Source organism: Rattus norvegicus, chromosome 7, assembly GCF_021556685.1.
Source record: "Rattus norvegicus strain SHRSP/BbbUtx chromosome 7, alternate assembly SHRSP_T2T, whole genome shotgun sequence".
Taxonomy (NCBI): domain Eukaryota; kingdom Metazoa; phylum Chordata; class Mammalia; order Rodentia; family Muridae; genus Rattus; species Rattus norvegicus.
In genome coordinates, this window is record NC_141540.1 from 98706541 (window position 1) to 98731255 (window position 24715).

Genomic DNA, 24715 nt, shown 5'->3' on the forward strand with positions numbered 1-24715 from the left:
CAGCATTCAGAGTAGCTCATGAGCATCAAAACCCTGGCACTCCTAAGCTTCTAGCCTGGCTTCACCCAGTGTCCATTCTCAGAATTAAAGCTTTCAGTGTTCAGCCAAGCAGGCTCTGCGGCGCATGAATGATGTAACTAGGGCATGCCAGTGTCAATTGCACTGTGGTCAACATGCTATGAGCATTGTTCCCACCCATTCCCATGAGTCTCCTGCTTATATTGCCCTCTGTGATGGTTAATCTTGCTTGTCAGGTTGACTGGGTCTGAAATGAAGTAAAGGATTTTCTTTCAAGTTATATGAAGTAGGAAGATTCCCCCTCCTCCAGTTGTTGAGAGCCACCTTCCTGTGGCACCCAGATAAAAACAAGGGTTAGAGAAAAAGCTTTGGTTCTCACCTATCTGCCTTCATAGTCCTTTCATCGTGCTGGCAAGTTAGTCCACCTTGTGTCTGGCTATGGCTACATCTACCCCATCACTGCCACTGCCACCACTGCTATCATCACAGCTGTCACCGCTGCTGCCATACACCATGTGACATCAGAACCCATCTTCTTCAGCCTTCCAGTGTGGATGTCAGACCAGAGGCTTTCCAGGAACTCTCCAGGCTTTTGACACCAGCCCGGGACTGCTGAGGGTTCCACCCTCACAGACCAAACACACTCAAGAGTTTTGGCCTCCCAGTTCTAAAGTCAACCGTCGTTGAACTACCCAGGCTACACTGGGTAAGCCCATGCAATAAATCCTTTTGTAATATGTGTTCATTTTATCAGTTCACTTCCTTTAATGAATCCTCACTGAAATATCCCAGAATTCACAAGTGAAAGAACACTGTCTCTGAGAGGTGACATAACTTGCTCAAAGTCATGAGGCACCTGCATGTCTCCTCCTTCTGACCACTATAATAAATTGCCTCTGAAGACCCAGACGTGAGGAACAACTTGCCTGAACCACCCTCCAGCCATTTCTGCCACAATCAGAAATAAAGAACATTGTCACCTCTGGCTCCTTGCCATATGGTCCCTTTTGATCCTCTCTCATGGAGCCCCCTGCTTTGTAAACACTGTATCTAGTGAATGGCTTAACCCCAAACACTTGTATGTTTTTTGACTCAGCAAAGCAGACAATGCTGTAAGTTAAAACACGTGTCATCTGTGCTGTACATTAAGAGTTGGGGGTGTTCTTCTTACCCCCAGCTGTGTGGAAACAACCCATAAGGGATCTCCTTGGCAGGCTCAGAATGTTCTCTGCACACACCAGAGAGAAGGGACAGGGAACACGGACTTTGGCAAGCACTGATCCACAAAGGATTTTGCTTTTACTGGAATTGTACTTAAGAGCCACAACACTGGCTCCACACCATGAAAGTGCAACCTTAACAGAACTCTGAGAAGCAGGGGACAAAAACTTACAAGGATCAGGCTAGGCCCTGAAGAGACATAAAGGTGACAGGCAGTGTTTGGGGGAACCTGCTGGGACAGAACTGTGATGGGCAGCTGGCAACAAGGACAGAAAATTACTTGCACTTTTGAATACAGAGACTAAGTACTCAGGCTGCTCCTCTGGAAATAATTCGAGTTACATACATGACAAAGTTGAGAGGAAAACAAATAGCCACTTAAAATGACACTGGCTCAAAGATTCAGAGTTTAGCTTTAACCCTCCGGTACACCCGAGTCTAAAATCCATTCCAACACATCATAAGTTTCGTTGGTATCAAATGAGAGCCCACAATATATGACAGGTAAGCCAATGTGCAGATAGGACTGGGCTTAAAAAACATCGTGGGCCCTGGGCCTAGCACAGTGCCAGAACTCTACAGGGAGAACAAGACCTGCACGCGAAAGAACATATTTGAAAAAGTCATTGGAGTGGTTTTACAAAGAGCCATGTGGGTCTCCAGGTCTTGTGATTTAGATTATAAATTACTTCAATGGCTCCCATGCTAAAGGCTTGATCACTTGGGGCCCTAGACTACCAAGACCTATCTGCCACCAGACCCTACCTGCCCTTTGGTGAGGTAGCACGGAGTCAACCACATAGACTCCGGGAGCAGGTGAGAAACGCCACAGCAAGCTCTCTGAACACTGCTGCAAGCTTCTTGAATACCCTCCACCGGCATCCCATCGTCCCCAAGATAACATCTCTTCTAAGCAGCAGTTCCTGATCAGCTGGCATAGTCTGTATCAGCAATCCTTGGTCTCTCAGGCAGTCCTCAATTAGGTCCTCCTGAAGGAGATGCTTTTGCGGCTGTGTGGCCCCTGCGTTTATGAAGAGGTGGCCCCTGTGTTTATGTAGCGGTGGCCCCACCGTTCCTGTTAGTCACTGATCTGTGGTACTGTGTGGAGGAGATGGAAACTTTAAGAGTGGAATCTAAAAGAAAAGTCCTTGGGAGAGTTCCTTTATAGGAGACACAGAGAGCCTGGCTGCTTCCTGTCTCTCCTAGCTGTTGTGAGATAAACAGGTTCCCTCCAATCATGAGTTTCCACCGTGATGAATTGTGCTGCTGCAGGTGCGGAATAATAACCAGGTAGCCTCTGAAGCCGTGAGCCAACATTTTTCTTGTTGATGACCCCTCCCCACCCCGGATGTTTTATCGTAGTGACGGACAGCTGACTAACACATTAGGCATGAATAACCACTAGGAAACTTGCACAGAGACGATAAGTCTAAGGAAAGGGATAAGAATTGCTGCATCTGTGGGGAGAGGAGCTTCTGGTGGAAGGACAGAGACCCAGACCCAGGAATGGTCACAGCATAGTCAGGGGACTAAGAGTGTACTCAAGAACTGTGACATACGTAAGACAGGAACAGAGGGAGGTTGGGTGCAGCAATGATTATCATTGGATATCTGTTTATAGGCTTTGAAGGGAAAAGAAATACTGCCAATTTAATCCAATCCATGCCTCTTACATACCAGATATTTTCTCTGAACTATTGTGAAATTTCTCAACCTGAACCCTCTTGGCCTTTATGGGTGGCTCATTCACAAGTTGATTCAGAGTCTTGGGAGATATTTGGTAGCACCCCTGACATCTACCACTACATGCCAACAGGGCTTATTGCCAGTTCTAACATCCATACATGTCCAGACATTGCTAACTGCTCTTTCCAAGGCAAAACTATATTGAGAACTATATGTTCACATTCAAGTTTCACATTACGAGATAATTGCTATCATTAGGTCTGATTTTCAGAGGTGACTGAGGCATTGAGAAGGAATACAATGAGCCCAAGTTCATTCATTGGGCTTATTAGATGGACCATCAGGAAACTGCAATCAACCAGTAGTGGCATAAGGCTATAATCCTGATGCTCAGAAGGCTAAGACAGAAGGATCTCAAGTTCAAAGGTCAAGGTTGGAGAGATGGCTGATGGTTAAAGCAATTGCCATGGAAGCATGAGAATCAGAGTCATGATTTTCAAACCCACATAGAATCAGGGCAGACATGACCTGCTGTGAACCTAGGTCCTGGGAAGCAGAAATGGATCCTAAGGTATGCTGGCTAGCCAGTCCAGTCAGAACCATCAAGCTCTGGTTCACTGGGAGACCCTGCCTCAACGAATAAATAAGATGAAAAATTAAGGAGAAAGACAGCTGATACCAACTTTGGGGACCCCATATGAACATAGGTATACATTTATATACATGTGTACTCGCATCCTCCTGTGAGCCCACACATGAAAACATACATTCACATGTAAAAATAAGCATCAAGTCACCTATCAATCCTTCCTATATATTAAACAACTCTCTTGGATACATGTCACAACAGTTCCTATTTATCAATTACATACGCTCTAAATTAATGATAATCTTGCCTCTAGTCCTCACAATTGCTCTGTGGTTATATCAGCATCGTGGATCGCCGTGTCTCAACCCCATCCCATGTCAATTAGGGCTACTCTGCTCCCCCCAGGTACCTCTTAAGTCTCCATGATCTGTGAGGCTATGATCATCAGAGAGGTTTAAACACGTGGGAGCTTAAGGCATCATCGAGTACGTAAGAAGCCTGCCATGAACGATAACCAACATTGTCATTTCCAATTTAGACATCAGAGACAGTTATCCAAACCTCTGGCTTTGCCATTCTCCCTGCGGACTCATGACTAACCCTCACCGTCCATCCAGAGTTATGTCTACAAGCATGTTTCCAGAAGGTTCAACTGAAGTCTAAGGACCCATTCTGAGTATGGGTGACATCAGATCATGGGCTAAGATCCAAGACTAAATGAAAATGAGAAAGAGACGAGACCAGCTAAGCCTCGTCACCCACACCTCTATTTCATCATTTCAGATGTAATATGACTCATTAGTCACCCGGGGTCCTGGTGCCATGCCTTCCCCACTGTGCCTCAAACTGTGGGCCAAAATATACTATTCTTTAAAGTGGTTTGCAATGTATCTTCTCACAGCACAGAGAAAAGTGACAAATCCATCAGCTTAAAAATCTGAGAAGAGAACACAAGTGACTGAAAAGAAGGGTTAGGTCACGCTGACCTGTGAGCCTGCCCAGAGACCATGAACTAAAGAACACTAGAGAGCCGCTCGTATTGCTGCCTCTCCCTTGTGCTTTGGTGCCCTCTGCTGGCCTTGGAATTCACTGCTCGAAAGTAGTGTATGTAGGCAGGCGGGGAAGGATGGACAGTGTCCCTCCTCTGTAGTAAAATTGCCCTACAATTACACCCATCCAGACCCAGGTAGGTGTGTGTGTGTGTGTGTGTGTGTGTGTGTGTGTGTGTGTGTGTGTGTGTGTGTGTGTGTGTGTGTGTGTGTGTGTGTGTGTGCGCGCGCGCGTGTGTGAGTGTGCGTGTGCGTGTGCGTGTGCATGAGTGTGTGAGCTGAAAGAAAATCTTTCAGAAAGAATGCTTAAAATTAAGGATTTATTACCGAGACGCTCCTATGAGCAAGACTCTGTCTATGCATTTCCTTGCTTACTGCATTTACACTAGCAGGAAGCACGTGGAAAAAGGGCAGTGGGGCTGCCAGGCAGTGGGGGAGCTGGAGACCAGCAGAGGACAAGGACAGATCGTTGTACACACATCCACGGTTACGCACACTTATTCTGGTGTACTAAAAGATGGATTACTTCAGTTGTAGGGATATCCATATTCTGCACCTTTGAGGTTTTGCATTTCACATCTGAGAAGTGCTGGGGCTCGCTCCTGAAAGCCAAAGAACAGAGTCATGGCAGAAGATATTTCATTCAGCTTCTCCTTCCCATAATTCATTTCGTCTGACAAGGTCACTGTTTGCACCCGTTTCATTAAGCCTGCGAAGCCAGGCTGCTGGTCCAGCCGCAACACTAAGCTTGCTCCCGCGACCAGTCTTTCTCCACCTCTTGCTCCATAGCAGGGCTTCCCCTCAGTGAGGTCAGGCACCAGGGTCTGCGTTCCGAAGTCCCTGACCCTCCATGGACACTGTGGGCACTGCTTCACACTGCCATCATCTGATTCACCTTGCTGCGGCCTGAGAAGAGAAAAGAGATCCGCTGTCTTAGAGGGGGAAAAGGCTGGGTGCTGAAGACAAAAACCAAACTGGCTTTCCTGGGGCCATTCAGTTGCTCTGAATCATCCAGTGAAAACAAGCAGTTTGCCATCTGGTCATCGCCCTGGGGCTGAGGTGTCAATCCCCTGTCCTTCATCCTGCCCTTCTTAGAAAAACACTGGCCCTGGGTGGTCCAGATGGCTGCAGGCCTTTGCACAATGAACAGAGGCGTCTGATACACATGACTCCCTCTGCCCCAGGAAGTCCTCCCATACAAAAATACATTAGAGAGACGTTCCTCCTGAACGATTTGTTAGAGTCAACCACTTCTGGGAAGGGAAACATGAAAGACCCCAGAAACTATACAAACCCCATCCCCAGCTCCTGCAGATGAATGAGGCTGCATGCCTACCGCCTGCTATACTCATCCCAGCCCATTCATCCCGTGGAGATCCTCACAGTGTTTCCTTATCAGAAGAAAATGGGAGCATTTTAATAATGAGCTTTAATGAATCCCAAGCTGTTTCCTCCTTTCCCTTGTTAGTTCTTACCCTTGTCACGGTTGTCTGTAGAAACTCCCTCTTCTTGGGCTCAATAGAGAAACCAAGCTCATAACAAGTGCACACGGTCTCCAGCAGGCCCTGAGGAGGAGAATCCAACAGGGGAGTACAGAAGTCACCTCTGAGTAGACGATTACTGCAGGTCTCCAAAGCCCACAGCAGCAAGAATATTAACAGGAACCTCAGAAGTACCAGCTCATTGTTGACTGAGTCCAAACTCTCTTCTGTGTACTTGGAGAATTGGAAAAACATTATACACAGTGAAAAGTGGCCCAAAAAATAATATTTAAAGGCATCATTTAAAATTTAAACTATGGGACAAATTCTAATATATGTGACTGGGGAGAGTTACCCCAACTTCTCTAAGCCTTATTTTATTGCATATAAAATAACTTAGAGAAACTACTTAAAGGGATTGTTCGCAGAACCTGATGGCATGAAGAGTGTGAGCCCAGGCTCTCAGGAGTCTGAGAGATCAGGATCACAAGCTGAAGGCTTGTCTCAGCTTCACAGTGAATTCAAAACCAACCTAGGAGTATAATTTGGAGCACTCGTATAGCATGCACAAAGCCAGTACCGCAAAATAAGTAAAAGGGTTAGTAGTGTGGCTGTTAGCATTCTGTCTAAGCTCCATCCCACAGTTACCTGGCAACAGCCAAGTATGCCTCCCACTACAAAAGGGGCTGCTTGCCCCCTCCTCACTCTCTTGCTCTCTTGCTCTTTCCTTCTCCCCTCTCTCCCACCCCCACCACATGTTCATGGCTGGTCTCTCTCTCTCTCTCTCTCTCTCTCTCTCTCTCTCTCTCCCTCCCTCCCTCCTCCTCTCCCTCCTCCTCCTCTCCCTCCTCCTCCTCTTCTTCCTCCTCCTCTCCCTCCTCCTCCTCTCTTCCTTTCTTGGCTTCTACTACCCTCTTGACTCCCTCCCTATGCGCTAAATAAACTATTCTATCCTGTACTATACTGTCATGTGGTCGGTCCCTCAGGGGGAAGGGATGCCTCAACAAGGGCCCTCAGAGGCACCACCTTCCCTCCATGGAGTATACCTCCATGGAACAGACCCCCACTCTCTTTATCTTTTTTATAGACACATCAGTGGTGATATGCAATTCATGAATCTACTTACTAAGGGTTTGATGTTATTGTTGGAGGGACTTTTGATGTTTACTTTGAGGGGTTGTTGTTTATCTGAGATGGAGTCTCGTGTACCCACAAGCCAGTCTGAACTTTCTGTGTAGCTTAGAATGACCTTGAGCTTCCTCTGATTCTCGAACTTCCATCTCAAGTGCTGGGATTATAGGCACTCCCAGTTTTACATTGATATATTTTCCTGGTATATAAGAATTACTAATAGTAGTAATGAAATGCTACTTTATTAAACTATATGTTAACATTAATATTGATGTCAATATAGAACATTAATGTTGATTTTATTATTTATATACAGATTACTACTACAGAAATCAAAGTAATGAGTACAAGGCTCGCATGTCATTTATGGTAGGGATTCTCAGTCTTAGTGCTCTTGCTATTTTGAACCTATTGATTCTATTTGGTTTATTTGCTTCCAATACACAACTCTCCTGTGTATTATAGAATTCTAACAGCAGCATGGGTTTCTGCCTAAGATCCATGAACAACAGTTTTCCACCAGTTGTAACAACCAAAATTTCTCCTAGCAGAGGGCAAGTCCTACCTAGGACTATACCCTGTACTGGTTGGTCACTAGTACAGAAGCTTAACTTGTACTTCCTTTAGAGACAAAAGTGGAAAACATCCATGTATCATTCAGATGACTCCTAAAGAGACAGAGAGTTTCAATGTTGACTCGTTTGATTCCCTACAACTCTTAATGTATCACACATGAAAAGTCTGAGAACTTCAACCTCTACCTACTGCAGAGCTGAGCAAAACTAAGTGAAAGACAGGACCCAACCTCCCAAGAACTGGAGCAGGGGCTGTCCCTGAATTTGTTGACTGCCTGTGAATCACCACTTCTCTGGGCCACCTTGTCTGGCCTCAGTGAGAGAAGTTGCACCTAGACTTCCTGGGGGAGATGGGAGGTGATACCCAGGGCTGAGACAGAGAGGACTAAGGAAAGACAGAGTAGATAATGGGATATAACGTGAATAAATTATTTTTTAAAAAGAGAGACAGGACCTGAAAGTCAAAAATGGGACTGGTTGACAGGACTTAGGACAGCCAGAAAAAAGGCAAAAGCATAAATTATAACAGCCAAATAAATAGGAGAAGTCAGTGTTTCAGAATTAAAAGGGGAGGCCAAGAGGCCTAGCACCAGCTGTGGTGCCCTAAAGTGGGGAGCATTTCCTGACCTAAGCTCATCCAGAGAAACGATCTTGGGATCCTTAGTTCGAGTGTGGCCAGTTAGAGGACACAGTTAGAGGAAAGAACGCTGCAGACTTTCCAGGGTAAACCTAGATCCATACCAGGGAATCGTGGCTTACTCACTTTCATGGAATTTCTGCCATGGGATGCAGCACATCTGGCTGAAATAAAACAGTTAACATGGGTGTGTTCACTGAGGCTGGTTTTTTGGTGACTGAAAGCAGAAGGGAAGAGGGTACTTGTCAGTGTGACTGTCAAGGGAGGAGAAAGTCACCCCATTTCCATCCCTCTTTTCCTCCAATGGATTTGGAGAAGAAGAAAGATGGAAATGGGTGTGTTTCCTTCTGTGTTACCCATAACATTTTAGATGCTAAGATGAGTTGGAAATGAAGTAGACCTAGCCCTGACAATGATTGGTTGGTTGGACTCCCCTCAATGGATCACTGTCTCCTCCAAGCTCTAATTTCTTTATCTGTTTATACCAGGTAACACACTTGCCTTAAACAGATGGTCATGGGATGTCCGGAAGAGAGAACTGCTTGAAAAGTAGAAACATCTGTCTCATTGGAAGAAGAGTCTTGACACCTTCCTCTATTGCAGTACTGGGTTTTGAGAGCTTAGCACTAAGATTCCCAGTGTGAGGGGAACCAGCCACCCTGGCTGATGAGAGCAGACGCTCATGTGCTCTTCTGCATGATCTTGGAGTTCTGAAGCCCACTGCCTCACTGGAAGACAAATTTCTAGGAAGAACCTTAGAAAGACACAAGGACATAAAACCTAATTTTAGTTCAACACTCACAACTACCAAACCTTGAAAACTCACACTGTTGGCTGACTCTACACCCCTACTTGTAGAATCCTCTGGTCAATGACACAGGCATGGAGGGCATCCATGTGCCTGGGTAGTGTGGGATTTTAGGGAACAAGAAGAAATGCAATCTCCTACCAACTCTAGTTAACGGAGACAAAATTGCTCTCAAATATAGTATTTAGAAAAATACAGTACATTTGGTTATTAACATTCCTCTTATATCTCTGAGTCCAGGAGTGGCCACAAGGGACATTTCATCCACATGTTTCCCATTCATTAAAAACTACCTTACTAAAACGCAGCTAAGCCATATGAGGCCAAGACAGCTTGCAGGCTCCATCATTTATTAATTTTGTGGTAACTCCAGAAGCAGCAAATTCTATCTTCCTGAGAGCAAATCATTCGAAACCTCAAAATGTTCACAGTTAAGCCAAGAACATATCTTCTATACAAGATCATATTTGAATCTTACAGAAAGGCACAGCTTAGCTCTGGCTGAGGCAGGAGATCGCTGCTATAAACCCCCTCTAAAAAAAAGTATAGTTGTACATTTGTGAAGAAAGGAGGTATTTCCATAAAATTAGAAAAATACAGAATTGACAAATGACAATATCCTCTTAGTTACTGGAAATATGCAGATTCACAATTCTCACACCGTTTTGGTTGGGGAATCTAACAGAGCTGTAGAGTATAAGATGTTTGTGTTCCATATGTAGCAGAGCCTTGTGTGGCCTCAGTGGGAGGGGATATGCCTAATGCTGTAGAGATGCCCCAGGGAACAGTGATGTGGGTGGAGGAGTGAGATGGGGAAGGAAGGAGGTAGAGGGAGCACCCTCTCGGAGGTAAAGGGGAGAGGGATGGGGTGAAAAATTCTTAGAGGAAGGACCAAGAAGGAGGGTAACATTTGGAACATAAAATAAATAAAAAAGAATTTTTAAAAATATGTTTATGTTCATCAAAAAATTATAAAATATGAAATAGCATTTTATAAGAGTGATGCTACCTGTCTTTCTTTTTTTAAACTTTTATTCTTGTCTCATATGTTCAATCTCAATCAAAGTTTCCAACCCCTCCTCCTCTCAGTCACTTCCCCCACTTCTTCTCTCTCTCTCTCTCTCTCTCTCTCTCTCTCTCTCTCTCTCTCTCTCTCTCTGCAACTCCTCCTCCATTTCCCTTCAAAAAACACAAACAAAAAAGAACAGCCCTTCCAAGGATATCCACTGAACATGGCCTAACAAGATATAATAAGACTATGCACAAACCCTCATATTAAGGCTGGACAAGGCAAATCAGTAGGAGAAAAATGGTCCCAACCACAAGCAAGAGAGTCAGAGACAACCCTCAAGTCCTCTTGTTCTGAATCCCACAAGAACATCAAACCACACAACCAAAAAGTAATAAAGAACATAGGTCTGTAGTTGGCAATTCAGTCTCTTTAAGCCCCTATGAGCCCTGCTTAGATGACTCAGTGGGCCATGTTCTCATGGTGTCCTCAACTTCTCTGGCTCTTACAATCCCTCCAACCCCTCTTCTATGGGGTTCCCCTGTCTCTGACTAGTGTTTACCTTTTGGTCTATGCAGCTGGTCCTATCAGTTACTGGATGATACTCCCCTTTAATGATAATTGGGCAAAGCATCAATCTATGAGTATAGTAGATAATCATTAGAAATCATTTTATTGACTTGTTTTTGCCAGTCATGTTTGGTTCTATCCTCATTCTCTGTGCTATTCTGCCTCTGGTTCCTAGTCAACCAGACAGAGTCAGGGGTAAGCTCCTTCTTGTGGCATGGACTTCATGTTCTGTGCCACCATTGCCCCAGCACATTTCACAGGCAGGATAGATCATGGATTGAAGGTTTTGTGGCTGGGTTTATATCATAGTTCCACTGCTAGGAACCTAGCCTGGTTATAGGAGATGGCCAATTCAGGTTCCATATTCCCATTAATAATTAATAGTAGACTTCACTAGGGTCACTTTCATAAATTCCAGGCAGTTTCCACTGTACTAGGTTTCTATATTGCTGCTAAAATACCCCATTGTTCTAGAAAACGGTTCACAAACACTAACCTGTGCTCAATAAATAATAATATGCCTGTGAGACTTGACCCAAGTTACTGCAACATGGTGATTCTGTGTGACGACTGGGGAGTCCAGTGAATTCTTGAGATCAATGGCTATGGGGTAAAGGGAGAAGTTGCACCGGCAAGGCTCACTCTAAGGAAATTCCCTCAAGAGCATGTTGGCTATTGGCTAATGGAGTCTAGCCCAGGAGCATGTTCATTTTAACATGTGTTTTCAACAACATAAAACTTGACATTCATCATCCTATATTCTCTGACTAATAAAAATACCACAATTTTAGCTTTACCAAAATTGTCACCTCATAACTTCTGACTAATTCTCAAATTGAAATGGACTGTGAAAGGAAAGATATCTGGCACCCCAGGACCCATCAGAAATACCCAACTGTTTGAAGGAGACCTCTGATGATAAATTTCAGTATGTCATTAGTCACTGATAGAGTGCAGTGATGTAAGATCTGCAGGGTAGGTCTTAATTCATCATATAACTATTTTATTGTTCATTCAAGTAATTTCATCAGACATCATGCTTTTATGAGCCCTGAATACTACAGGGAGACCTAAGGACAGAGGATAATGTGTTTGTCTAGCAGAGAAGCAAGTCATTCAAAGAAAAGGACACCTCTCACTTCAGAAAGAGTGGCTCTCAGTGACCTACCAAGAAGCAGTGCATTGGTTTTCCATGTGTATTGCCTATTCCTCCTGTGAACTCTCTGCTTTTACCTTAAAAAATTATGTATTATATGATATAGATAGATAGATAGATGACAGAATGTATAGACAGATTATAGATCTACTTGTAAAGATAGACATTAACAGGAATTGCTATCAGTGATTAAAAGACTGTCACTACCATTGAAGAATCTTACACAATATTTAGATAAAATCATTTCAGTTACAAGCACTTTCATGCTGGCATCACCCAATTTATCAATATAGCATGCACCTGCTTTGTTCCCCCTTGTCATACTGACCCCTCTTATAACCATAGATAAACTAGTCCTTACTGATAACAGCCTTTTTTTGCCTCCCCGGTGTATCTACCATCCATAAAATCTTAACTGAAACTAAGATGTTCCACTTGTTTATAGACATTGCTTTGTGTCAATCAGAGCTGTTTCAGTCTATAACTAATGTCCTCCCTCATTTCCTTGCTCTTTTTTTTATTATTAACTTGAGTATTTCTTATATACATTTCGAGTGTTATTCCCTTTCCCGGTTTCCGGGCAAACATCCCCCTCCCCCTCCCCTTCCTTATGGGTGTTCCCCTCCCAACCCTCCCCCCATTGCCGCCCCCCCCATAGACTAGTTCACTGGGGGTTCAGTCTTAGCAGGACCCAGGGCTTCCCCTTCCACTGGTGCTCTTACTAGGATATTCATTGCTACCTATGAGGTCAGAGTCCAGGGTCAGTCCGTGTATAGTCTTTAGGTAGTGGCTTAGTCCCTGGAAGCTCTGGTTGCTTGACATTGTTGTACATATGGGGTCTCGAGCCCCTTCAAGCCCTTCCAGTTCTTTCTCTGATTCCTTCAACGGGGGTCCTATTCTCAGTTCAGTGGTCTGCTGCTGGCATTTGCCTCTGTATTTACTGTATTCTGGCTGTGTCTCTCAGGAGCAATCTACATCCGGCTCCTGTCGGTCTGCACTTCTTTGCTTCATCCATCTTGTCTAATTGGGTGGCTGTATATGTATGGGCCACATGTGGGGCAGGCTCTGAATGGGTGTTCCTTCAGTCTCTGTTTTAATCTTTGCCTCTCTCTTCCCTGCCAAGGATATTCTTGTTCCCCTTTTAAAGAAGGAGTGAAGCATTCACATTTTGATCATCCGTCTTGAGTTTCATTTGTTCTAGGCATCTAGGGTAATTCAAGCATTTGGGCTAATAGCCACTTATCAATGAGTGCATACCATGTATGTCTTTCTGTGATTGGGTTAGCTCACTCAGGATGATATTTTCCAGGTCCAACCATTTGCCTACAAATTTCATAAAGTCGTTGTTTTTGATAGCTGAGTAATATTCCATTGTGTAGATGTACCACATTTTCTGTATCCATTCCTCTGTTGAAGGGCATCTGGGTTCTTTCCATTTTCTGGCTATTATAAATAAGGCTGCGATGAACATAGTGGAGCACGTGTCTTTTTTATATGTTGGGGCATCTTTTGGGTATATGCCCAAGAGAGGTATAGCTGGATCCTCAGGCAGTTCAATGTCCAATTTTCTGAGGATCCTCCAGACTGATTTCCAGAATGGTTGTACCAATCTGCAATCCCACCAACAATGGAGGAGTGTTCCTCTTTCTCCGCATCCTCGCCAGCATCTGCTGTCACCTGAGTTTTTGATCTTAGCCAATCGCACTGGTGTGAGGTGAAATCTCAGGGTTGTTTTGATTTGCATTTCCCTTATGACTAAAGATGTTGAACATTTCTTTAGGTGTTTCTCAGCCATTCGGCATTCCTCAGCTGTGAATTCTTTGTTTAGCTCTGAACCCCATTTTTAATAGGGTTATTTGTCTCCCTGCGGTCCAACTTCTTGAGTTCTTTGTATATTTTGGATATAAGGCCTCTATCTGTTGTAGGATTGGTAAAGATCTTTTCCCAATCTGTTGGTTGCCGTTTTGTCCTAACCACAGTGTCCTTTGCCTTACAGAAGCTTTGCAGTTTTATGAGATCCCATTTGTCGATTCTTGATCTTAGAGCATAAGCCATTGGTGTTTTGTTCAGGAAATTTTTTCCAGTGCCCATGTGTTCCAGATGCTTCCCTAGTTTTTCTTCTATTAGTTTGAGTGTGTCTGGTTTGATGTGGAGGTCCTTGATCCACTTGGACTTAAGCTTTGTACAGGGTGATAAGCATGGATCGATCTGCATTCTTCTACATGTTGCCCTCCAGTTGAACCAGCACCATTTGCTGAAAATGCTATCTTTTTTCCATTGGATGGTTTTGGCTCCTTTGTCAAAAATCAAGTGACCATAGGTGTGTGGGTTCATTTCTGGGTCTTCAATTCTATTCCATTGGTCTATCTGTCTGTCTCTGTACCAATACCATGCAGTTTTTATCACTATTGCTCTGTAATACTGCTTGAGTTCAGGGATAGTGATTCTCCCTGAAGTCCTTTTATTGTTGAGGATAGTTTTAGCTATCCTGGGTTTTTTGTTATTCCAGATGAATTTGCAAACTGTTCTGTCTAACTCTTTGAAGAATTGGATTGGTATTTTGATGGGGATTGCATTGAATCTGTAGATTGCTTTTGGTAAAATGGCCATTTTTACTATATTAATCCTGCCAATCCATGAGCATGGGAGATCTTTCCATCTTCTGAGGTCTTCTTCAATTTCTTTCCTCAGTGTCTTGAAGTTCTTATTGTACAGATCTTTTACTTGCTTGGTTAAAGTCACACCGAGGTGCTTTATATTATTTGGGTCTATTATGAAGGGTGTCGTTTCCCTAATTTCTTTCTCGGCTTGTTTCTCTTCTGTGTAGAGGAAGGCTACTGATTTATTTGAGTTAATTTTATACCCAGCCACTTTGCTGAAGTTGTTTATCAGCTTTAGTAGTTCTCTGGTGGAACTTTTTGGATCACTTTAATATACTATCATATCATCTGCAAATAGTGATATTTTGACTTCTTCTTTTCCGATCTGTATCCCCTTGACCTCCTTTTGTTGTCTGATTGCTCTGGCTAGAACTTCAAGAACTATATTGAATAAGTAGGGAGAGAGTGGGCAGCCTTGTCTAGTCCCTGATTTTAGTCATTTCCTTGCTCTTAATGTCCAATTTCAGTTTCATTAGCTTTTTAATACAAATGTCATTTATTTTAAGATGCCTCAGTTCTATTTGGAAAAAAATTGTTCTTCAGGTGACTGTTTAAGTTCTTTCAGAATGCTATGGTCCTTGGAGTGTTCTTCAGTGATCTCAGTAATTGAGAATTTTTCAGCGTGATTCTTCACTCTGATCCTATACATTTTAGGTAGCTTCTTTTTCCTCATATTTTCTATTCACATTCATTTTTTTGAAGAGCTGTGAGTAGCACAGACTAAACCTATCTCTGAACTATTTATCATGCTCCTGGTCCTAGCCAAAAGGTTCCTCCCACACCTAAGCATAATAGCAATTAAAATCCAGCATTTATGAACCCTAACACAAATCACTTCACTCTATCCTTGTCATAGATGACCCTTTAAAGCATGCACAATTATTACCTTTAAATTAAGGATACTGAAGCATGAAGAGGCTAGGTAAATCTTCCAAGGTCTCAAAGAGAGTAAAGGGGTAGACCCAAGACTTGAAGCTGCTACCCAGGCATTTAACTGCCATAACCAAGTAGTCTTTAAAGACCAGTAGTCAAAATGAGTTCTCCTCTGATTGTTCTTTGTTTCTTATATTAGAACCTCCCATCAGTCATAATTGCAGTCATTTGAGTGGATAGATAGTGTAATCTTCATATATCCATGACCTTGTATTTTCTCCTTTACCCTCCATGTTATCCAAGCTTAGTAATTCTTCTGCCTGAGCCTCATCCATTTGTCCTAGGACACTTTTATGGTCACTTGGGGTTTTAATGTACTGAAATACTCTATCACTAATTGCTTAGAGATGTGTCACATGGGAAAGATAAGTATGGAAGTTAAATAATGATATTAATATTATACTAAGTAGTTTGAAAAGTTCATCTGTTATATCCAAGTGTTAGACAGCAAATCTAACCCCTGGCCTTACATCACACTCTCTTGAGAACATGGCATTTTCAGTGAGAGGGCGTGGCTGGCCTTGATGCACGAAACATTCAAGGAAAAGAGAGTGTAGCAAGAGCAAGAAATGAAGCACAGAGGCTGTTGGTTATGTATGGTATCAGAGCAAGCTATGAACCTGACGGTCAAGTCCAGTTGACATTGGACAGCCTGTGAGATTTTCATCTCCTCTCTCAAGGATGAAGGTAATCAAATTGTTTTGGGATTGTTTCGAAGACTAAGGAAGTCTCCAGAAGCCATGTCCACTTTCATGATCACATATTCTATATCTCTGTGACATACCATGAATCACTAGTCTGCTGTCTGGAATAAAAGAAAGTAAAAGCAATCCAGCCAGGTCTGGTCATTGTTTCTGCAGATCGCCAACACAGGCCCTTCTTGCCAACTCTAAAGATCCGACACATAAACATCAGATTAACATGAGTGCTTTCAGCATCAAGCATGCAGTCATCCACACGTCAAGTCTCATCTTCTCTCTAATTAAAATTGGATCATACTATTCATTAAATTATGGAATGTATTAAAATGTTAAATTTATCCCAGAGGTAATTAGATTAAATATCTAATTAATATTGATATTAATTAGATTAATATCTCTGGTGGACTTTCCTGCTACCTCTACTGGACTGATAGACTGTTCTGCTTCCTTGAATATTTAGCGCAACAAGGCTAGCCACACGCTCTATTGCAAACACCATGCTCTTAAGTGAGTGTGATATAAGGGTAAGGAGTCAGATGTACTGTCCAACACTTGGGATAGCTCACATTACAACAGCCTGGCTCAGCCCTTCAATCTGTAACACCCTTGGCAGTAAGTGTTTCCTACTAGTCTAGCTTCTCCCAAGTGAACATGCCCTTAAGAAACCAGAAATGCAGGGGAAAATTCCATCAAGAATAAGTGTTCCAAGGTCAAAGATATAGCTCAGTGACAAAGCACTTAGCTAGCTTGTACAAGGCCATAGTTTAGGTACACACACACACACACACACACACACACACACACACACGAGACAAAGAAATAGAGTCCCATAGCACTGACACTCAGCATAGTCAAGACATTTGGCGTTCCTATAACTGCTATCTCACAAGTCTTAGGACTCAGTGAGCAGTGTGTGAGTAGTAAATGCAACAAGGGTTCTAATTGTATCCTACTTCCCTCTTTGAAATCCTTCACCATGTTATCTCTCTTGACGATTAATAATCACATAAATTTCCTTGATCTGGTCAGTTGTCTCAAGCAAGATATTTGAGGATCCAGGTACCAAACATTTTGGCAGTCCTTTATTAAGATCTCACCTATGAATCTGTCACCTCTCTAGAAAAGTGGCACACGTAGAGAAGAAATGAAAGCAATCTAGATAATATTGGATTTCCTTTCTTGGTTTCAAATCTTTGTGTAAGCTAGCTGCTCTGTCACTGAGCTGTATCTCACTGACCTTGGAACACTTATTCTTGATGGTGGGATTTTTTTCCTGCATTTCTGGTCTCTTAAAGGCAATGCAATCACTTGGGAGAAGCCAGACCAATAGAAGACACTAACTGCTAAGGGTGTTACTGGTTGAAGAAATGAGCCAGACTGTTGCAATAAGAACTATCCCAAGTGTTGGACAGTAAATCTAACTTTTTACCCTTACATCACACTCTCTTGAGAACATGGTGTTTGCAATAGAGGGCATGGCTAACCTTATTGCACAAAATGTTCAAGAAAACCAGACACTGTAGCAGTCTAGTGGAGGTAGCAGGAAAGTCCACTGGAGAATAATAAATTTAGTCTAAATCTTTTTCATTCATCCTGTGGGCATGCAAGTATATGAAAGAAAAGATCTGGTCACCACTTATATATTCATTTCAAATAATTAATTATTATTCTAGGTACAAAGAATATACTTTCAGCCCCTGAAGAGCTTTTGGTTTAATGAAAGAGACCAGAAAACAGAACACAATGAGGGAATAGAGCTCAGTGCACTGGACTCACAGCTTGGGGAGGGTGCTTGGAGCAAGTTTTCAATGAGAAAGGAGTACCCAGGATGAAGTAGGGGTAGCTGACTGAAGCAAAGGACCATAGATAAATGGTTCCAGGCAGGAGAATGTGTGGAAAGCACAAGACAGAAAGGTTCTGAAAACGACTCGGGCCTGGAGCTCAAACTGAACAGTGCGTGTGGCAGGTGCTGTACCAAAACCAAATCTGAAGAGTTAAGCAAAGTCCAAGTTAACCAGATATGTTTGGCACACTTGGCTTTAATATGATATCTTTCAATATACATGTAGAATATTTGCCAGAATGTATTTTGGTATAGGGAAATGCATAGATAAGGATAGTAGAGGAGGTTAGACCTATGCATTTAGAGGCCTGTGTGGGGGAGGGGGGCTTGTGTCCGTGAACACAAATTATGGAACATCACATCACTCACAGAAAAAGAAAATTTGAATTTGAACAAGAGCAAGGAGACACATGGGAGATTATAATACAATCTCAAAAAATAAAAATATATATTTAAAAATAGGACAGAGAAGGAACATACTTAAGAATGCAATTCGCCTGAAGGCAGGCAGTGAAGAAATATTCCAGAAGAAATGAAACCTCCAGGAAGGTGCTGTTGGAGAGAAGACTGTGCTGATCATGCAAGGTTCCACACAACTGACGGCAGAGCATGTGCACATCATGACGTCATAGATATGACATGTGATGTGACTTCAGGAGACTAAGGGAGCCAGACTAAGGAAGACATGTTTGCTACCTTCATGGGATTCTCTTGCCACGGGACATTTAAAAAACAGCTAAGAAGAGAACAGGAAGTAGAAGACACTTTCCCAGATCTCAAGGATCCAGATACCAGGATCTCAAGCTGTGTCCAGGGCCAGACTCAGCATTTGTATGCCCTGCTGGCTGTAGTTCTTCCCAGTGACTACTCACAAGAGAGCAGCCCCCATCTGGAGCTCCAGAAAGGAAAGTCCAAAACAAGGTGCTGAGTGGAAGAATTTATGTCTCATCAACCCTCCATTCTCTATTGAGATAAATGTCTTTATCTCCGTTCATGCAAAGATCACCACTGGTTTGAAACTTGTGTAAAATTTAAAAGCCCTTTCCCAAAGATCTCATTCCAGAAACCCAAAGCCAAGTAAAATATGCAATTACTTCCAAGATGAATGGCTCTCCTGCCAAGCATTCCCACAATGCAGCTGTATGTCAAGATTCCTTGTCTCAGTGCATTAATCAGCTTTTAAGTTGGAACTTCAAGTTTCTTGTCTGAAGAAGCACCTCTAAAATTCAAAAGAAAAAAGTTAACTTCCTCAGATGCAGAATGAAACAATGGAGTTGGATGTGAGAACTTCTAAAATCAAGAGATTACTTCTTTTAGCCCTTGAGGTTTCCTGCCACCAAAAGGAGGTGCTATTCCCTAAGCTGGGAACCACCACCATCTTTGCAGGGACACTCCTGAAGTTTGGGTTTTAACTCTGTCACTTAATTGTGGGCTCTTGGATGCTATGTGAGTTTCCTGGGTCTGCATTTCCTTGTCTTTGCTGACAATGTTTAATAATGTTCCCTTCCTTTTGACTTACTAATGACAGTAGGAACCATAGAACCCAGCTCATCTGAGACCTCTCATTGTCCAATAAATTGGCATTTCTCTGCAGGGGGAAACATTTTAGTTGGCACAAATACATTCAAGAATCTGGTGGGTCATGATTCTCACTGAAGTCTAATTCATTTTCACACATAGCCTGTGGGGACTTCCATCTGGTGATGCTCAAGTAAGCTTAAGAAAGAGAATGGCAGTCAACCAACCAGTAGATGATACTCATTAGCATACGCACAGTAGTGCTCATTCATTTCTTAAACAAGTTTTAAGCATAGCACACTTCACACTTACCAGATTAAAGAGAACAATAGCTTTCTCTGTAGCTACCCTCCTGAGTTCTCCCACCACCTTCCATGGGAGATACCCCGGCACACAGTCAAGGAACGTCCTAAGCTTCTATGAATTTAATTTTTCTGTCCTTTTCTCTACTTCAATTTGTCCCTGGATAGCTATGCACATATAAATTTCATACACTACAGCCCCCCCCCAAATCTCTACAGTCCAGACCTCCTTCGTGTAATATTGCTAAAGGGTTTGTAAAAGTTTCTGTGGCAAAAAGAAAAAAAATCACACAATAAGCTAGAATGTTTTGTGAGGCTGGCAGAGCCCTCAGATCTTCCTCATCTTGTGAGCATGGTCATTAAAGACCTAGAAGAATTCCTAGTTTAGAACCTGGGATGTAGCTTGGACTCCACAGGCCTTTCTCCAACTAAGGAGAACTTGAATGTAGGTTTCAAAAAAGCTGTAATGAAATTCACACACATGTGCATACCACACACACATAAACATACATACAAGTACACACACATGCCCACAAACATGCACATATGAGTTCACGTAGTCACACATGTACACATGCATGTAACACAAATACGACACATATAACATGCCTACACACATATATATACACATGTTTATAAACACACATACATACATAGCTTTCTGCTTTATCACCTAAAAACTGACATCCTGTGCTATAATGTAAATAAACCTAAAATCATTATGTTATATGAAATGAACTAGTCACAAAAGGCTACATAGGGTCTGATTCTACTTACATGAAATATGCAAAATAAGTATATTCATAGACAAACAATAGACTAGTGACTGTCAAGGGCTATGGGAAGTAGGAACTGAATGTTCAGTGAATGTGGGTCTCCTTCGGAGATGATGAAGGGATTTGGGGGCTAGAGATAACTAGTGTACAAAGCTGTGAATGTGCAGGATTCTTGTGTTCTTAAAGGAACTTGACTCAGAAAAACACAGTGATTTGCCTGCCAAGGTGGCCTCAAATATCCCTCCCTTAAGCCCTCTCAAAGACTCCTGCCACAGATTGCATTTTCACACAGACCCTACACTGCAAGTCTAAAAATTCCCCAAGCCCTAGAGCTATGTTTGCCTCTCTTTTTTTTTCCATTTTCATCAAAATGTACCTGTCTTATATCAGCAAGAAGGCTCAGCAAGGAAAGCCACTAGCCATCAAGCTTGCTGTTAATTTCAACCCCTTGGACCCAATAGAAGAAGGAGAGAACCAACCCCCACAAATTGTCCTCTGATCTCACACATGCACGGTGGCAAGGGTATGCACACACACACACACACACACACACACACACACACACACACACACACACACAAATGTAGCCAGTTTTTAAACTATCTTGAGCATTCTCCCAGTAAGAGCAGTGTTTTGAGACAGTAGGGGAAAAAAATCAGAAAAGTAGGTGAATGTCTGCCTGAGTTTGGACCATACTAAGCATTAATTTCCACATCTGCAAAACAAATTATTAAACATGCTTAGATGGGGATAAAAACTCAAAACCTCTAAAGAAATCACTGTGAGTCAACTGACAGAGAAAACCTATTTATCAAGAGTTCTTCTGTCTAGTAATAAATTCTGTTAATGAATTAGTGATGCTTGTGTTCGCACATGGGCCCTCAAAGTTCTAACAAAACAACTCATACAAGAGTCTCAGACTGTTGGCAAGACTGTGAGGAATGTGCATATTGGGAAGGGATGAAAGCATGCTGGGAAATGATTATAGAGATGCCTCAAATGAACTTTCCATGGGAATCCATGGGAATGAGGGCAACTGTGGTCCACACAGAACCTTCTATTCCGAAACAGAGGAGGCCCCACAACCACCTCCATGGTACAAAGAGATTTGGGCTCAGAAACAGGAAAAGAGGAAGACACGTGAGATCTGTCCATCCCACCTAGATACTACAGGCGGAATAGTTCAAGCTATACCATATGTAAAGAAAGCCAGAGCAGAGGTAAGTGACCATCACCTACTAAATCTTTCTTTTCGCAGAAAGAAATATACTGCAGAGGTAAAACTTCCTGGCCAGGTCCCTCAGTTGCAGAACTCAGACTCTTCTAGGCAATATTGCTACTCGTATCACCTCCTGTGACCTTTTTAGGACTCAATACAACATCCCATCCACCTAACTTACTTACTCAAGACTTCGGCTTCACAAAAGATCAAAAAAGCCAGAAGCCAATAATCTACTGTTTCATATGACCCTATCTGAAAGGAACAGTCAGACATAGACGCATCTTCAACTGCTCCCCATGTTTCATTTGTTTATTGTCTGTTCTTCAGTCAACACATCACCTTGGTGTGCACCCAGTACATCACAGACACCGTTCTCAGCCCTTAGTATGCCAAGATTACGCACACACTTCTCCAGGAATTATCAGTTACAAAGAAGAATACTAATTGCTATAACAGATTTACTTGCCAAAATCATGGCAATATAAGATGGATCGAGAAGGGTTTCTCTGGTTTATTTATTCATCCAGCAATGACAATGAGAGGAACCCAGCCTTCAAGTAAAAGAGAAGCAGCAATTCTCTAGATGAAGGCAGAGGAGAAAGGCTCTTCTCATAGAGAAATCTTATCTTAAGAGCATGCCCAATGTGCTATGCAAGTCTTCAGTTTCACAAAATACAAAGGAAAACTCCAAAGGAAAACTGGGAAGGCCAAAGTCTACCCATTCCAAGAATAGGTGTTTGGAACTGGGGTGTAGTTTGCTCAAAGAGAGAGACAAGGGATTGTTTCCACCATCAATTGTTATATACCCAATTATCCCTGAAACTCAGAGACTTAGAGCAATAATTGTTCCACTACAAACAATGACCTTTGGATTAGGAACCGGGGCTCAGCTCAGAGATTCTTAGGTTCCAAGTGTCATGATACACTCAACCAGTCATTGATGGTCACCTGGTTAATGTACTACAGATTACTTCATTCACAAGCCTGGCATATTGGCAATGATCAACCAAAAATTAAAAACTGGCCCCAGAAACTAAGGAGAGAGCTCAGTAGCAAAGTACTTGCCTTACAAACATAAAGACCTGAATTCAAGTCCTAGCACCCATGTGAAACACAAACGACATCAACAAAGCCATGGTGGCGTGTCGTCATAACCGTGGCCCTGGGGAGGTAGGAGATATGCTAATCCCTGGAGCTCAGCAGCTGTCTAGCCTGACCTAATCATGAGCTTCAGGTCCTAGTGAGAGACCCTGTCCAAAAACCAAGCAGACGGCCTTTGAAGAGAGCCGCCCAAAGGCAAACTCTACCTTCTACATGCACACATTTGCATACAGACACGGATGTGCACACACATGCTCCTCCACATACACACAATAACTGAGCACAAATGGAAGTAGAATAGTGGGGATTGTGTGTGACCCCGAGATAGGAAATGGAAGAGTCTAAGGGCCCAGGCTTGAAGCTGACAAAATGTCACCTGTACCACCTTGCAAGGGTGGACATCAGTCCCAAAACCTAGCCTGAAACAGGAGTGACCTGTAGCCTGCCTCCTCTAGGGAAGGCTCTCAAAGAATTGCTGCTCTCTCTAAATCACTTGCGAGGAGAAATCCAGTCCAATTAAGAAGGGCCTTGGGGACTATTCTAACATGTTTGTGTTTTATCCTGTTTGCATTTTTTTTAAGTTTTATATTCCCTAAGCAGGCAAGTTGATCAAAATTTTTAAGGATACTCACTCCTGAAGCATAGTAGAGAATGAATGAGAGCAGAGTCTGTGAATCAAAGGACCAGAGAAGAAGCCGTTGCGAGTCCAGCTGAGCACACGGATTCCTGACTTCTAAGCTAACATGGAGACATAGCAGCCACAGTCAAGGGAGACTGGCTGTTGGCTGCACATCCGGCTGTGACTAACATGCATAGTTTCTGAATAAGAAAGGATGGAGAGAGGAAAAGGAGATGTTGTAGATACCTCTCCATTTCTAGCTTGAGAGATTAAGTGCATGATGCCCCTAGCACTATACGGTAGAGATTCTCAACTTCTGACAGTTTATCATTTCAAAGAGTCAATGCACCCGCATGATTACTGCTCTGACCACAGCCATCTGCTCTTGCAAAATCCTGACTTTTCATCCTTAACCACCTTCTGTTCACAACCAATCCCTTTCCTTGCCTATAGTTCTGTAATTCTGCCAGGCTCCCTCTCCCTGCTCTAGGGAGCTCAGCGTGGTCCCCTTATTCAAACACAGTCAGTGTAAACCTACAGTTTTTCATCTCTAAGTTCAGAAGGTGTTCAAGGGCAGCTGCATATGAATCGGTCCACTTTGTAGTAGCCATTCCTGGGAATTCAATTCAGGTGGCTTGATTGGCTGCCAGGCTTGGAACCAGCTATGATAAATGACTGATTTCACTAGGTAAGGATGTCAGGTAATTGAACTTGAAAAGGGCTCTACTGGAACCTGAACCATCCCTGCCCCAATGCTTCTAAACAACCTCTGGTAACACAATGCATCTGAAAGCAAAGGGGTCTGATGGGAAACAGGATGCTATGTTGGTTCCTTTCTGGTCTTTGACTGTGATCTTTTATCAGAGGCACATATGTTTTCAATACCCTCACATGTGGCTGCAGTTAGACCAGGAAACAAATTCCCTGCTAGTCTAAAGGTTTGGCTTCCCTTTCACGCCCACCAAGCATCAGTTTCTAACCTCTGCTAGGGAGACCCCAGAGAAATAATGAATCAGCCTCCCCATTTGCAGCCCTCCCATGGCTTGGGTCACAAGAAGTACACCGATGTAACAGAGGACATAGCAATGGCCCCATCACTGCCACCCCTCT

At 42.9% G+C, this 24715-nt stretch overlaps 1 protein-coding gene across 50 annotated transcripts in view; it reads right to left on the minus strand.

The window, feature by feature from the left end:
• Positions 1-4869: 4869 nt before the first annotated feature.
• Positions 4870-24715, minus strand: part of LOC148004800 (uncharacterized) — a 95580-nt gene continuing 75734 nt past the window's right edge. For 10 of the 50 annotated variants that reach the window (XR_015625534.1, XR_015625526.1, XR_015625527.1 and 7 more), the window contains 4 exons: positions 19162-19286; positions 8889-9141; positions 6039-6128; positions 4870-5469 (listed from right to left, as the gene is read on the minus strand). Coding sequence is in view for 11 of the 50 variants with exons in the window: in XM_087559770.1 (XP_087415896.1) it covers positions 5455-5469; positions 6039-6278; positions 8514-8604; positions 8889-8905 (363 nt within the window). In the remaining 39 variants the exon portion in view is untranslated. Of the gene's footprint in view, positions 5470-6038; positions 6279-8513; positions 8605-8884; positions 9142-19161; positions 19287-24715 lie in introns of all 50 variants that reach the window. The other 40 variants (XR_015625549.1, XR_015625545.1, XR_015625536.1 and 37 more) reach the window with 7 other exon arrangements.